The following is a 15,373-nucleotide window of genomic DNA, read 5'->3' on the forward strand; positions in this document are numbered from 1 at the left end:
GACCGTGAATTTTTTCGGAAGAAGGGAAAAAAGTTATCCTACAGTTCTGAGTTTTACTAAAGAAGAAAGAGTTCCACTTTAGTTCTGAGTTTTCTCAAAGAAGGGAAGAACGAAGATAAAAAAAAGGTTTCACTAATGTTCTGAATTTTTCAAAGAAGAAAATAAAGTTCAAGTTTTTTTCTGGATTTTTCCGTCAAAGTGAAAAAGAAATACTAAGGTTTGTTTCTGATTTTTTTTTTCCAGAGAAGAGGAAAAATGTTAAACTTCAATTCTGAATTTTCCATAGAAGAGAAAAACATTACACATCAGTTATGAGTTCCCTCAGCGAAGAAAAAAGTTTGACTTAAGTTCTGAATGCTCATGCCAACCTAAGTTAAATGAACCTAGCTTAAATGTAGTTAACTTAATGTAGTTAACTGAAGTTATACTTCAGTTCTGAATTATTTCAAAGAATAAAAAAGTTCAAGTTCTCTTCTGAATATATCAAAAGAAAGAAAAATTACAAGTTCGATTCAGAAATTTTCCAAAGAAGAGAGAAAAAAAATTACAGTTCGGTTCTGAGTTTTTCTAAAGAAGGAGAAGTTCCAATTAATTTTGGAGCTTTCTCAAAGAAGAGAAAAAAAGTTCAAGTTCTCTTCTGAATTTTCTCAAGGAAGATAAAAAAAAGGTACATTTCGATTCCAAATTTTTTCCAAAGAATAGAAATAGTTCTATTTCAATTCTGAATTTTCTTAATGAAGAGAAAGAAGTCTCGCTTCACTTCTGAATTTTTGGTAGAAGATAGAAAAAGTTGTATTTCGATTCGGAAATTTTTCCAAAGAACAGATAAATGTTAAACTTCAACTCTGAATTTTCGGTAGAAAATAGAAAAAGTTACACTTGAATTCTGAATTTTCCTAAGAAGAGAGAAATTTTAAACTTTAATTCTGAATTTCGGTTGAAGATTGAAAAGGTTACGCTTCGACTCTGAATTTTTTCTGAAGAAGGCAAAAAAAGTTATCCTTCAGTTCTGAGTTTTCCTAAAGAAGAAAGAGTTCCACTTTAGCTCTGAGGTTTCTCAAGGAAGTGAAGAACGAAGATAATAAAGTTCTACTTCTGTTCTGAATTTTTCAAAGGAGAAAAAAGGTTCAAGTTCTCTTCGGGATTCTTTCATGGAAGTGAAAAAAATGCTAGGGTTTGATTCTGAAGTTTTTCCATGGAAGAGAAAAAATGTTAAAGTTCAATTCTGAATTTTCCATAGAAGAAAAAAAAGTTACTCATCCGTTCTGAGTCCCCTCAAAGAAGAAAAATGTTCCACTTAAGCTATGAATTTTCTCAAAGAAGAGAAGAAAAGTTCAAGTTCTCTTCTGAATTTTTCCGGAGAAGAAAAAAATGTTACACTTCAATTCTGATTTTTTTTTCAAAGAAGAGAAAAATATATACTCCGGTTCTGTGATTGACAAAAAAGTTCCACTTCTGTTCTGAATTTTTGAATAAAGGAAATAAGTTCAACTTCTCTTCTAGATTTTTCCATTGAAGTTAGAAAATGCTAAGGTTCGATTCTGATTTTTTTTTTTTCAAGAGAAGAGAAAAAATGTTAAACTTCGACCCTGAATTTTCGGTAGAAGATAGAACAAGTTAAACTTCAGTTCTGAGTTTTCCTAAGAAGAGAGAAAGTTCCACTTTAGTTCGTAATTTTCTCAATGAAGAGAAAAAAATGTTCAAGTTCTCTTCTGAATTTTCTCAAGGAAGAGGAAAAAGTTACATTTCGATTCTGAATTTGTTTGCATTTTCGCTATATATTTTTTGGGAGGAGTTCGAAATTTAGGAGAAATTAGACCTTGCAGTGATGAGTGCAAAAAAAACAGAAATTCAGAGACAACGTTACCAGATAGGCACACATTGTGTGAATTTTGTTTTTCTGAATGCTAGAACTCAAAACTGGTAGGATTCAGTCTTAATTGACAAATTTCGGCACCAGATTCCGAAATCTGAAAATGTGAAGCAAATTTTCAACTGATTGCATGTACTTTTGTGGTTGAAATTTTCTGCTCTCAGTCTCTGCCTTGACAAGAAAGATATTTTCCTCGGTTGTCTGGTATGTCAGAGAATTAAATAAAAGCAGGAATTAAAGAAGATCTAAAAAAAATACTGGCCGATATCTAAGCTGGTATTTTACGTTACTTTCTGGCTGATATGCTGAACTATTCCCTATCAACAATAGAAATTGAAATTTGAACTCTGAAAAGCATGATCCTTGAAGGTCACACCTCTCCAAAACGTCATTTAGGTAAGTAACATCAAAGTTTATTTTATTTATTTTTTATTTTAATCAGAAATGGAATAAGCCAAAGACTTGTCTCATATAACACAAATTACACACTCTGAGCAACACTTATAAACAACGAAAAAAATATAAACTTATAAAATATATATATATATATATATATATATATATATATATATATATATATATATATATATATATATATATATATATATATATATATATATATATATATATATATATATATATATATATATATATATATATATATATATATATATATATATATATATATATATATATATATATATATATATATATATATATATATATATATATATATATATATATATATATATATATATATATATATATATATATATATATATATATATATAGTGTGTGTGTGTGTGTGTGTGTGTGTGTGTGTGTGTGTGTGTGTGTGTGTGTGTGTGTGTATATATATATATATATATATATATATATATACTTCATGATCCTGAGTAGTGCCTTCCATAAAAAGAGGACCCAACTAATGCTATTTTGAAAGCGGCAACATTTTTCAGCAGAACTACATGGTTGGGTAACGTGTTCCACTATTTTAACTGAACGATTTACAAAGGAACTATGTCCAACTTTCCTTGATACCCTTGGCTGCGCGAAACGCTGATGCCTGCTTATCAAACCTCAGCTGATCATCAAAAATAATACCGAGAACCCTCATAGAGTTAACAGGGCATACCGACACGTCACCTATGAAGTACCGGTATGCCACATTTTTCGCGAAGCAATGCATTACACGACAGTTATTCCTTTAAGCCCTTTTTCAAGTTTCCTTTTTTCAAGTTTCCCTTTTTTAAAAGTTAGCCCTTTTTCTAGTTTCTACGATGAAACTTTCAATAAAAACCTTATATGCCCCCAGGACATAACTTATAAACCTTGCCCTGAGGGCTCTGAGGGGGTTATCATCCTCAAAAACCTAATTTCCAGAATTTTCAACTACGTTGAAAAAAATGGCTATTGCAAAATTTTTATTGGATGTGTTTGGATAAATGGTGGGCGTAAGAGCAGGGCTTGTTGCCCTCCGATCACTTTCGACTATTAAAAAGGGCACTAGCTCTTTGAATTTCCAATCAAATGAGCCCTTTTTCAAGTTTCTACGACAAAACTTTCAATAAAAATCTTATATGCCCCAAGGGCATAACTGAAAACCTTTTCCCTGAGGGCTGTGGGGGGGGTGTCATCCTTAAAGACCCAATTTCCAAAACTTTCAACTACGTTGAACGAAATGGCTGTCTAAAAATTTTGATTGGATGTGTTTGGGGAAAAGGTGGGCGTGAGTGGGGGCTTTTGGCCCTCCAACCACTTTCGACTAATAAAAAAGGCACTAGCCCTTTGAATTTCCAATCGAATAAGCCCTTTTTCAAGTTTCTACGATAACGCTTTCAATAAAAACCTTATATACCCCTAGGACGTAACTTAAAACCCGTGCAGGGCTCTGAGGGGGTTATCATCCTCAAAGACCTAATTTCCAAAATTTTCAACTACGTTGAAGAAAATGGCTATCGCAAAATTTTGATTGGATGTGTTTGGATAAATGGTGGGCGTAAGAGGGGGATTAGTTGCCCTCCAATCACTTTCGACTATTAAAAAATGCACTAGCCATTTCAATTTCCAGTCGAGTGAGCCCTTATTCCCTGACGGCTCTGGGGGGCAGGGGAGTGGTATCCTCAAAGACCTAATTTCCAGAACTTTCAACTACGTTGAAGAAAATGGCTAATTGGATGTGTTTGGCTAATTTGATTGGATGTGTTTGGGAAAAGGTGGACGTGAGAGGCACGAAATAGCTATCGCTAAATTTTAATTGGATGTGTTTAGATAAATGGTGGGCGTAAGAGGAGGGTTAGTTGCCCTCCAATCACTTGCCTTGAGGGCTGTGGGGGGAGAGTCCTCCTCAAAAACATAATTTCTATTAGGAAATCAACTACGTTGAACAAAATGGCTATCTCAAAATTTCGATTGGATGTGTTTGAGGAAATGGTGGGCGCGGTAGGGGTGTTAGTGGCTTTCCAATCACTTTCGACTTTTAAAAAAGGCACTAGCCATTCCAATTTCCAATCGAATAAACCCTTTTCGAAGTTTCTACGACAACTCCTTCGATACGAAGTGCCCTGGTCCAAGGAAAAAAATAATGCATTGTGCCAACATAGTTCTTTACGTAGGCAGCGCGATTGCGCTGCCTATGATAATTAAAAGTTCAAAAAAAGACAGGAATCAGCTTCGTTATGCCCGTGCCACATTATAGTCATACTTGTCGATGAAATCAAAATTACGCACGACTTCAGGGCCAATTACGTTCGCCATTCGTAGTTTCTTGAGTTGAACATGTTCAACTTTCAAACATACATTTCTTGACTGACCAATCAGAGTCAAGGTTTAAGGCATAATTTTCAAAACTAAAAAATATGGAAACTTAGAGATGTGACTATGATGTGGCACGTGCATTAGGGTTATTTGTCATATCAGCGGAATCGCTGAATGTTTGTAATTCGATTGATACTAATATTGTCAAAAAGAATGTATTTTTACCACAGTTATGAGGATATCTTTCACCCAGTAACTTAAATACGTGTTTTAAATAGCGTTGCCATTTACGTCCTTATACAATGTTTTTTATGACATTGTAATTCCAAGCTTCAAAAATATGTAAATTCTCAAACTCAGTTATGAGAACAAAATGTTTCGTAACTTTCAAAATATAATTTAATATGCGCACCACTTGGCAACACAGCATTTGTCTACCTAATATAGAAGAACACCCAAATAAAAAATAAAATGGCCGATTTCCCTTTGCGCTTAAGAGGACTGTCTTCCACGTATAAGGAAAGGGGTAATAGACGACAAGTTTATTGCCTGAATAGATACCAGACCAGCGTTGCCAACACTTTGAGATAAATTGTACAGGTTAACTGACAAAATTGTCCATAAAAGAATCTTGTCAGCACAAATGTAGCATTCTACTTCAGTTAAAAAAAAAAACAACAAAAAAAACACTAGTATAAACTGAAAGGCGAGCAACTTTCTTTTCAATAATATCTTCATGCTCACTCACAAACCGATTTTGATAGCTACTTCTCGAGGGATGATCAATTTGAAACTCGCAAATATTTCTTTTGTGTGAAGTTCACAAGAATCCCTTTTCTTTTGATTAAATCCTATTGTACTGCGTTGGCAACGCTGTAACAAACAGTATGGAAAAAAACAAAGCAGCACGTGAGCAGGCAAGCAACTAACAGGAATGATGGTAATAAATGGTAATAGAGCAGAATACTTAAATAACTGGTTTTGCCTGCTTTAAACACATTAAGCCACTTTGCAGATGGCTTGGAAGAAAAAGCGCAAAGAGTTTGCCAAAACACATGGAGACTTTAATAGATAATAAATTAATAGATCAATGGAAAGAAAGTTTAAGAAACACCCCCCCCCCCCAAAAAAAAAACCTGCGGGCCACTCCCCATTTGTGTAGAGTCTCCCCAGGAGATTCTTCTCCGCAGAAAATTTATCCCACGTAGCAATAATAATCGTATATTTATGTTCAGAATTAATTAAAAATGTCGCTCCAGGAAATTTCCCCTGCGGACAATAATCCCCTCGAGAAATTCCCCTGTGGATGATATCCTCCCCGGAAAATTCCTCCCTGCGGAAAAATTCTCCCTGCATAAAATTAATCCAATATGTAAAATTTCTCCTCCCTGCGGAAAATCCTCCTGTTTCTTAGAATGTTTTCTTAGAATGTTGAAAAAATTGAACCGACTGACTCGAGAACTCAAGTCAGTCTTTTGAAAGCAAAGCATCAGTAAAATATTTGAGCGAGGAGCGTCGGATTAAAGGAGACCTCCCTGATATTTAGGAAAATATATGTTTGTTTTAAGTTTTAATATCATTCTTTTCGTTGAAGTGAAAACAAAAACTAATTTAGTTTTTCGGTCCGCGTTTCATTTAAAATAAGCAAAATAGAGACTGCACAACAATATATTTAAGAATAAAATGCACGGTCGAGTAGAAGCACAACCGGGAAATTTTCATAAAGCTTTTTACCTTAAATAGAATCTCCCTCTCATCATTTTTTTGTAAAGCTTTCCCTTATTTGAGAAAAGTTGTGATCTGTACCGTAATTGAAGGAAAAGATATGGTAGTTTATTGACTTGTAATATTTTTATTACTTAAAAAAATAATTCGAATTTTATATATTTGAATGAGCATTCCCCACATTTTTTACAACCATTGGTTCGATAAAATCACCCTTGAAAAATTGTACCCCCTTAAAAAGAATTTTTTGGGGGAGGGGTCTTAAAGGCAGAAAATGAGGCTTCAGGCTGATGATTGATCAGACATTTTGGTATTTTCATTGAAAAACTGAAAAAAATCGCAATTACCCGCTCCCCCTTATTTTGAGACACACATTCCTCTTAATTTTCGTAAATTGATGTCGCTGTACTTAAAGTGATTAAAGGTTTTGATCGTAATGTCGGACTCTCATCTTCCAAGCAGATCAAGATGATTTCGAAGAATATAGGTAACTTATAAGCTGTAACTTATAACTTATAAGTTACTCATTCTTTTTGTATGGTTGTTCTTCAACTGAGAGTAGGCACCAAACAGCTCTGATTTTGGGCTTTACGGAGCGGGCTAACTTTGTGTTTTATTGGTTGGAATGGTACAGGCTGGGTAAATTATAATGATTGGTAGCCAGGGCAAACTTTGAGTGCTTCTGGAAGAATGTTACAAGACAACGTGCTTAAACTAGTTGCAAGAGAATAATCATACGTGAAGCTTGGACATAGAATAGTCGTATAAAATCTTTTGTAAAACCAGATAAATTAACAAAAACAACACCTTTACTCGAAATGTTGATCTGAAATATAATATGAACAGCTTCGGAGATGGCTGTATTTACCTTTTTTTTTATCTTTACAGGTTTTTCCAATTTATAAATTATCTTATTCTAATTGTCTCAAAGGATGTTTTCTTTTCGATTTTTTCAACAAATATACCAAAAATAAGAAATGTTCAATCAAAAGACACACACACACACACTACCAAATTGAAACGTCTGCTCTAAAAAAGGAAATAATAAGGGTAACACGGAGGCGGATGTTGAAGATTCAAAACAAACCATTTCATTTAAAATGTAGTACTATAGGGTTTCGTTTGACTTTATAAATGTATGAAATTTAGGCGTTACAAAAAAAATGAGTGATTTTTAGCTCGTTTTAGCTTTGACAAAGAGTTAATAATATTTTTAAAATGCAAATTTTTTGTTCCAGGTAAAAGCGACCTTACTGCTGGAACGATCAAAAATTAACTCTGGATTGATTTTTTGTGAACTAGAGTTTTTAGTGTATTGACTTCTGAACTATCATCATCAGATTGATAAAACTGAGAACAAATAACAAAATTTATGAGAATTAATCAGCATTAAATAATTAAAACTAATATTTTTAATGTTTTGCTCATTATCATAAAAATTAATGAAATTTTAATATTCATTATAATGCGTATTAAGGCACTAGTTAATAAATCGTTCCAGTCTCGCAGTTAGTTTATAATGAATTTAAAGTAAATAAGCACTAAATTAAAATTTCTACCTGGAACCCACCCTTTGTTCTACAAAAAGCGAATCAAGTTTATTTTGTCCAAAGGCTCCGAAGACTCCAAAGCATATCTCCATGTTAGGTAAATATACCTGGATACTTTTGACTGGGCAGTCTGTAAAATGCTCATAAAGAAACAGTAAAATAATAACAATAGCTTTGGTAAAAAATCTGTTGGGCATCTTAAAGGTATCAAGAGTTTAATTTCCAAAAGCTAACGATATATCTTTGAAATAACAAAATAAACATTTACAAATCCTTAAGCAAAGGAGTGCCAGTCCAATACATCTGCAGCTAAAATAAAAGGAAAACCCCTTCACTATGAAACCACCAAAAACAGACGGAGGGGTAAGTCATAACTATGCCAATAAATCATTCAGCTAAAAAAAAATTGAAAACGAATGACATTCCGACCACAAAAGAATATACGCTCAGTCCTCACTCTGGTTATATAGCTTAGTAGTTTACATAAACCAAGTTTTATTACGCTTGCTGAGCATATATGCTCGTCTATATCAACCCCCATGCAACTCAACCCCCGTGCGATGTAACCCCAATGCAACTCAACCCCCGTGCGATTAACACCAATACAACTCATCCTTCGTGGGATTTAACCCCCATGAAACTTAATCCCCACTCAATTCAACTTCATGCAACCCCACCCCTTATTCAACTAAACAGCCATGTAATATATAAACTGAACCTCCGTTTAACTCAAGGGCCATTCAAATCGTAGATAAGATTATGTTAGGCTGTGTTAAATTAAAGTAGGGTTGGAGCTCAATTGAATTTGGGTTCAGTTTAACAGGGATTGAGCTGCAATGGGCTGACTTAAATACTGAGTAAAACTGAGTAAAATGAGGGCTGAATTGCATGGGGGTTGAGTTGAATAAGAATTGAGAAGAATAAAATTGTGTTGCGTATGGTTTTAATAAGACGGAGATTAAATTATAAGGGGGTTAAGATGCAAAGGGGATTAGTTGAAGGGGGAGGTGGAATAAAGTATTTGGAAGGACAGTGTCCCTGTAATCCACCTGTGATCAAGTCAAGAATTACTCTAATGCACTATATACCATACACACTGCAAATACGATACACTGTATACTCAAATACACTTTTCAAATGATTTTTCATGTAAATACATAGTAGATTGAAGATTTTCCCACGATTTATCTTGCCGAAAAACTTGAGATAAACATTTAATTGCATCATAATTTGAAATTTTCTGTAGTATTAACAATGCCTTTTCCTCGGCAAAAGATAAAAAGAAGAAGGAACAAAAGGTTACAAAAATTACTAAAAAAGGAACGAAAAGAAAGACCTAAATTAAACTTCAAGGGCGTATTAAGATTTTTGTTCGGAGGGGTTATTTTCCTGGGAGGATTGCACAAAACGTAAAAAAAAACACATCGAAAACTTGTTTATATGCATTTTAGTTATGCTTTCACGAGTCAGACAAAAATTTCAAAGGGGGGTCATACCCTTAAACCCTCGGATATAGCCTTGCCAACCTTATGCATTTTCAAAAATAAAGAAGTAAATGAGAACTTACAGTATAGTTTTTCTTATCGTCACAGTTGGTGTCAAGGTATCCAATAGCTAGTTTGTAGATATGTAATGCAGGCAGCTGTAGCATAATCTCACTAAACACTTTAATTTGTTTCATTGAAATCTTTGGATCTTTCCCCCCAATTTCTTGAAAGTGAAACGCCAGAAAAGTTGGTGACAGTCGAGAAACAGATGCTGAGATTGTGTCGAACCATGCTTTAGCTATACTATCCCACTGGAAAAAAAAGCTTTGGGTTAATGGGATACCATTTTTCAGAATAGGGCAAGCGGCTGAATAAGTTCTATACACTGGCCTAAAACCGTTCTATTTTTAGTTAATCCACTGATAGCAGACGCGGTACATTTGTGCCATTCGCACACATTTTTGAGGTCGTTGCGCATTGAATTGTCCAAATGAGTGTAATTTTCAAAGTAACTTTTTTTTAAATGTGCCTTTTCGACCGAAAAATCGTGATTTTGTCACATGTTTGCTTTTTATGGCTGCGCTACGTTATATCGAAGTGTTTCTATTCGGCAACCTGGTTGTATCCATTAAAATGTGCAAAATACATAAAAAAATAATGTTTCTTATTTAGCGTTTGGCAAAAAGTGTTCAAAAAAATAAAAGTGTTATACCATGGTCATATCCAGGGTGAACCCTCCCCCCGAAATTTTTATCCGACTTGCATAAAATCAATAAAAATATTTGTTGTCAAATTTTTGCAAACGGAAAGCTTGATAATTAATAATATTTTTTGTAGCCCCCTCCCCGAACGAAAATCCTGGACATGGTCCTCTTTACAACTTAAAGTATTTTGGAGCTTCAAAGTTAGAATTTTTATAATTTAAAAAAAACATTTGAAATTTGTTAAATTAGTCCTTTCAATCATTTAAAGGGAAATTATTTTGATTATGCATTCAATATAAAGTGCAGCTCATGCCAATTGGCAGTTGGTTTCCATCTTATTGACATACTGAGATACTTTATGTCAAAAATGTTCCCATGAGACAATTTTATAAATGGTTGTCATGTCGTAAGTCTATTTAATATATTTACACTTCCATCACAAACACAGAGTCTGCCCGTAAAAAGAAGTTTAAACTCGAAATATTTCTGTTCTTTTTACTCGTACAAAATTTGACATAGCCACAACAGGTGACTACGGCAACGGTCATGCCAGGATTTACCAATAGGCCCGGACCTAGGGGCACATAAAGCAAGGGGGCGCGACAAATTTTTACTGAGTGATTTTTTCTTTAACAGAATCTGGACTGATGTGATTTTTGGTCAAAGTTCCAGGTACATCCCGCCTCCGCGCTGTCTATTCACAGAAAAAAGATTTTAAAATAACACTGGAACTCGTGGCTACTTATAAACTGTCAGATGTCTCCCAAGAATGTCAGCTAAAAGTTCGGTATCATCTCTCTCTTTCATTACTTTTGGCTCATCAGTTGTGTTTTGTTCTGTGCTTTCATTATTGTCGACTTTTCGGGAATATCCCCGACAATCTTGCAAAAACGTGGCGGCGAAAGCGCTTGGGCCTAGAATCGTCGAAGCTCTAAATCCGGCCCTGACAACAGGTAAATACCACGAGGTTACTTGGGGCGTGTTCCCGGTCCGACGAAAAGTTAATAGCGAATTAACAGCTGGAACGATCGAAATTAAATTCGTATTAAATTTTGTATTAAATTTTTGTGAATACGGTTAACTATCGTATTTACTGAATTAACTTCTGTACATTCATCATCAAAGTAGAAAAAATGGAGGCAAATTACCAATCTAATAGTAATTAATGAGTATTAAGCGAAAAAAACTCATATTTTTCATATTTTACTTATCGCTCATTAAAATTACTCGTGTTTTAATAATAAATTACAATGCATATTAAGGCATTAGTTAATAAACTGTTCCAGGTTGGCAGTTAACTCGTATTAAAATTGAAGTAAATACGAATTAAATTGCAATTTCCACCTGGAGCACACTCTTGGCTTCCCTTTCCGGCATACGTTTTGACTGGCACCCCACAATGTCACAATTCACTTCGCAAAAATAAGCAAATGCAAGAAAAACGTACTTTTTAACAAGGATGCATAGTACATACCCGAAAAGGTATATGCGACAATGCGTAAGAAAGGTCGCGTTACTTGCCTTGTCTTTCAGACATATACTTTAGGAATCATGTGATTGGCCCAAAAATGTCACAACTGACGAATAAATATAGACAATGGAATAAAAGTACGCTTTGCAGCAAGAATGTATAGGATATTATTCTCTCTTTATTTCTCTTTGCTTCCATATTTCTTTAAATATGCGTGGCTGTCCAATATCACCTGAGCTGTATTTTTAGAAAATAATGCCTCTAAACAATTTTTTTTACATTAGACTCTTTTGGCCCGGGGACTTTCGACTGCAAGTTTCATACTAATTAGGGATAACAAGGTTTTTGTCCATTACCGTTCCCTTATACCGCACATACTCCTCTAAACAAAATTTGTTGTCCCCTTAGTCCAGATAATGCTCCTCAGGCCCAGATTTACCAATAGGTCTATTAGGCCCAGTCCTAAGGGCAAAAAATCCCAGGGGATGCAATAAATTATCACTGAGCGTTTTTTTTTCTTAAGAAACCTGGATTGATCATTAAAGTGCCAGTTGTACTCCACAGCCGCGCTGCCTGTTCTGAGAAATGTGATTTTAAAATGAAACAGAAATTCCATGGCCACTTATAAACAACCAGATGTCTCCCAAGAATGGCAGCTGAGAGTTTGGTATCACCTCAATTTTTTTTATAATCTTTTGACTAGACCCCGAAGCTGCGCCGAAAATGGGCGGCGCGCCGCCGAAAAAAAAACGAAGGCGCGCCGCCGAACTTGCATCAGTGCGCTGACGCCGCCGCTGATTCTATCGGCGGCGGCGTCACTAATACGCCACCGTTTTTTTTTCTCTCTTTTTTGGTTATCGATATCGACCTCCGGGCTTTAACCGTCATCCCGGCTAATCTGTTTCTTAAACATAAAAACTGTCATCTTGGGCTCGCCATGTATATCGGTTCATAGGAAGGAGAAGAAGAAATTTTTCTTGAAACAAAAATTCTACCTTTCACTTTAAAATTCTGTTCATTTTTCTTTCTGATTTTTCGGCTAAAAAGAGGTAGGTAAAAGAGCATTAGGCAATTCAGGATGTTGTCATAGGCAGCGCAATCGAGATGTCTATGTAAAGAACAATGTTGGCACAATGTATTATTATTTTTTTTTTTTTTCCATACCAGGGCAATTCGTATCGAAGGAGTTGTCGTAGAAACTTCAAAAAGGGCTCATTCGATTGGAAATTGGAATAGCTAGTGCCCTTTTTAATAGTCGAAAGTGATTGGAAGGCAGCTAACACCCCTTCCTCGCCCACCCTGTCCCCAAACACATCCAATCAAAATTTGAAGATAGCCATTTTGTTCAGAGTAACTGATTTCCAGAGAGAAAATATGTTTTTTGCGGAGGTTACTCCCCCACAACCCTTAGGGCAAGGGTTTTGTAGTTATGCCCTGGGGGTATATAAGAACGATGATGGCACAATGTATTATTTATTATTTTTTCCTTTAGACCAGGGCACTTCATATCGAAGAAGTTGTCGTAGAAACTTCGAAAAGGGCTCATTCAACTAGAGATTGGAGTGGCTTGTGCCCTTTTTGATAGTCGAAAATGATTGGAAGTCAACTAACACCCCTTCCACGCCCACCATTTTTTGAAATAAAGACAATCGCCCCTGTGAGAGGGCCACTTTTTTTAACCTAACTGAAATTTCTGAAAATCCTTTCTTAGAGAATGTCCGCCACCCTTACAGTTCGTCGGGTAATGGTTGTAATTTATGCCCTTTGGGCTTACACGGTATTTCTAGAAAGCGTTGCCGTAGAAACTCAAAAAGGGATCATTAGTTTGGAAGTCGAAAATCCTAGTGCCCTTTTTAATAATCGAAAGTGATTGGAAGGCTTGATATTTTTATAGTAGAGATCAATGTGGGTAAAATGTATCATTTTTTTGTTGTTGTTGTTGTTTAGACCAGGGCACTTCGTATTGAAGGAGTTTTCGTAGGAACTTCAAAAAGGGCTCATTCGATTGAAAATAGAAAGGGCTGATGTCCTTTTTAATAGTCGAAAGTGATTGGAGGGCAACTAATCCCCCTACCACCCCAACCCTCCCATTTTCCATTTTTTTTTAAAACTAAATTTTGCCCTAAGATTAAATAAAAATGGAATTTGTTATTGCTAATTCACAATAAGGCAACTCAGCAGCATCTCAAGAATAACTGAGGGTATTATGTTCAAACTGTAGGAGTTTCTTTTACTCTTAAAATTTGACCAAACCAAAATAGCGTAAGTTTATCCAAGCTATCGAAGAAAGTAAACAAATGTTTTTGCGAATGTTATCAAGTTTTCCATTTCAGGTCAACTAGAGGAGGTATGAAACTAAATTAAACACTATTATTTGTGTCCAGATTTTTATGAGGGTCTATGTTGTTAAATTTTGCTGAAAATTGTTTTCCAACATACAAATAGCAGGCCAAACTATAAATTTTTACAAAAACGAAAAGATTTAAAGTATGATTTTCTTTTTCCCTGAAAAGACTATGTCAATATAAAACGAACCGATATTAATTAAAAAAACTGTTTCCAAAAAATAAGTTTTTTCAAAGAAAAGTAAAGAACTCCATTAAACCAAAAATGAGCAAAATTAAAGTCAAATAATCTACCAAGCGTGAAACTACCATAAATGTGAATCGATATATAAATGAAACCAAAAACGAGTAAAAATAACAATGAATAACTGAGTCAAACTCAAAACGAGCAGAAATTAACATAAGTTGAGCACGGAACCGCTGTGCCTTGCCATGGCCAGAACATAATTTGTACTTTACTGACAAAAATACAAATGAATATGCATCGTCAGTTTAATATACATATACTGATATTTAGTAATCAAAATGTTAATATTATTTGATTTATTAAAATTATAAAAGTAAAAACATTTATATTTTTTCAGTAAAGTGAAAATTATGTTCTGGCCTTGGGAAGGCATAGGGATTTTGAGCCCAATTTATGTTAATTTTTGCTCGTTTTGAGTTTGACTCAGTTATTTATTGTTATTTTTGTTCGTTTTGGGTTTCATTTATTTATCGATGCTGATTTGCGGTAGTTTCCCGCTTGGTAGATTATCTAGAGCTAGTATAGAAATATATCTATAGAAATGAATTACATTTTTTTGCACAGTTAGCAGAGCACACTGAAGTTGAAGTAGCCTTAAACTTTGACTTGAAACGTTATATATTGACCACTTCTTTCAGAAAAGAATTTCGGAGGGTTATTCCGTGTTGATAAGAAAAGAGGATAAAGGTGCAGTTTAGTTCCTCCTGTAGTGTAGTGCGCAGGAGCCCCATGGTGAAGGTGCAGGTTTGTTCTCCCTTATAAAACAACTTATTTCAGCAGATACAAAGAAGAAGCCCATTTGCCGCATTCTGTGGGACCCCAAGGTCCAATACTAGTATCGGATCCCGCGAGTGGCAGTTTACGCTCGTCAAGCTCTGGCTGTACCGGCAACATGTGCCGGTACAGCCAGCGGCTACACGGCTTTTTAGCACAACAGGACTGATAGTGACTGACAAAAGATCAATGGCTCCAGGCAGAGTAAACAAACTCACTTTTGTTACATCAATTGTAACTGAAGTGATGTAACCGCTGATTTAAAATTGTTGGTGTTGTTAAGGCATGGTATCGGATTTGTCTACAGTGTTTTTTCAATGTTGTTATTTTTTTTTTTTTTTCACTTCCTTTTCGTATGTATTTGATGAACAGGAGATGTTCGAACTTCAAACTTTGAAAGTTATACACACATTAGCCCAAATCATTAACAAGAAGGAAAT

The 15,373-nt window shown here is 34.9% G+C and overlaps 1 protein-coding gene across 1 annotated transcript in view; it reads right to left on the reverse strand.

The window, feature by feature from the left end:
• The window catches only part of 5PtaseI (inositol polyphosphate-5-phosphatase A), a 75,094-nt gene that overhangs the window by 57,198 nt on the left and 2,523 nt on the right, over window positions 1-15,373 (reverse strand). The window contains exon 2 of the mRNA XM_089108335.1: window positions 9,473-9,703. Within this exon, the coding sequence (XP_088964461.1) occupies window positions 9,473-9,703 (231 nt within the window). The remainder of the gene's footprint in view (window positions 1-9,472; window positions 9,704-15,373) is intronic.

The sequence above is a fragment of the Artemia sp. Qi Xiang Cuo genome, chromosome 2, assembly GCF_049724085.1.
Source record: "Artemia sp. Qi Xiang Cuo chromosome 2, ASM4972408v1, whole genome shotgun sequence".
Taxonomy (NCBI): Eukaryota; Metazoa; Arthropoda; class Branchiopoda; order Anostraca; family Artemiidae; genus Artemia; species Artemia sp. Qi Xiang Cuo.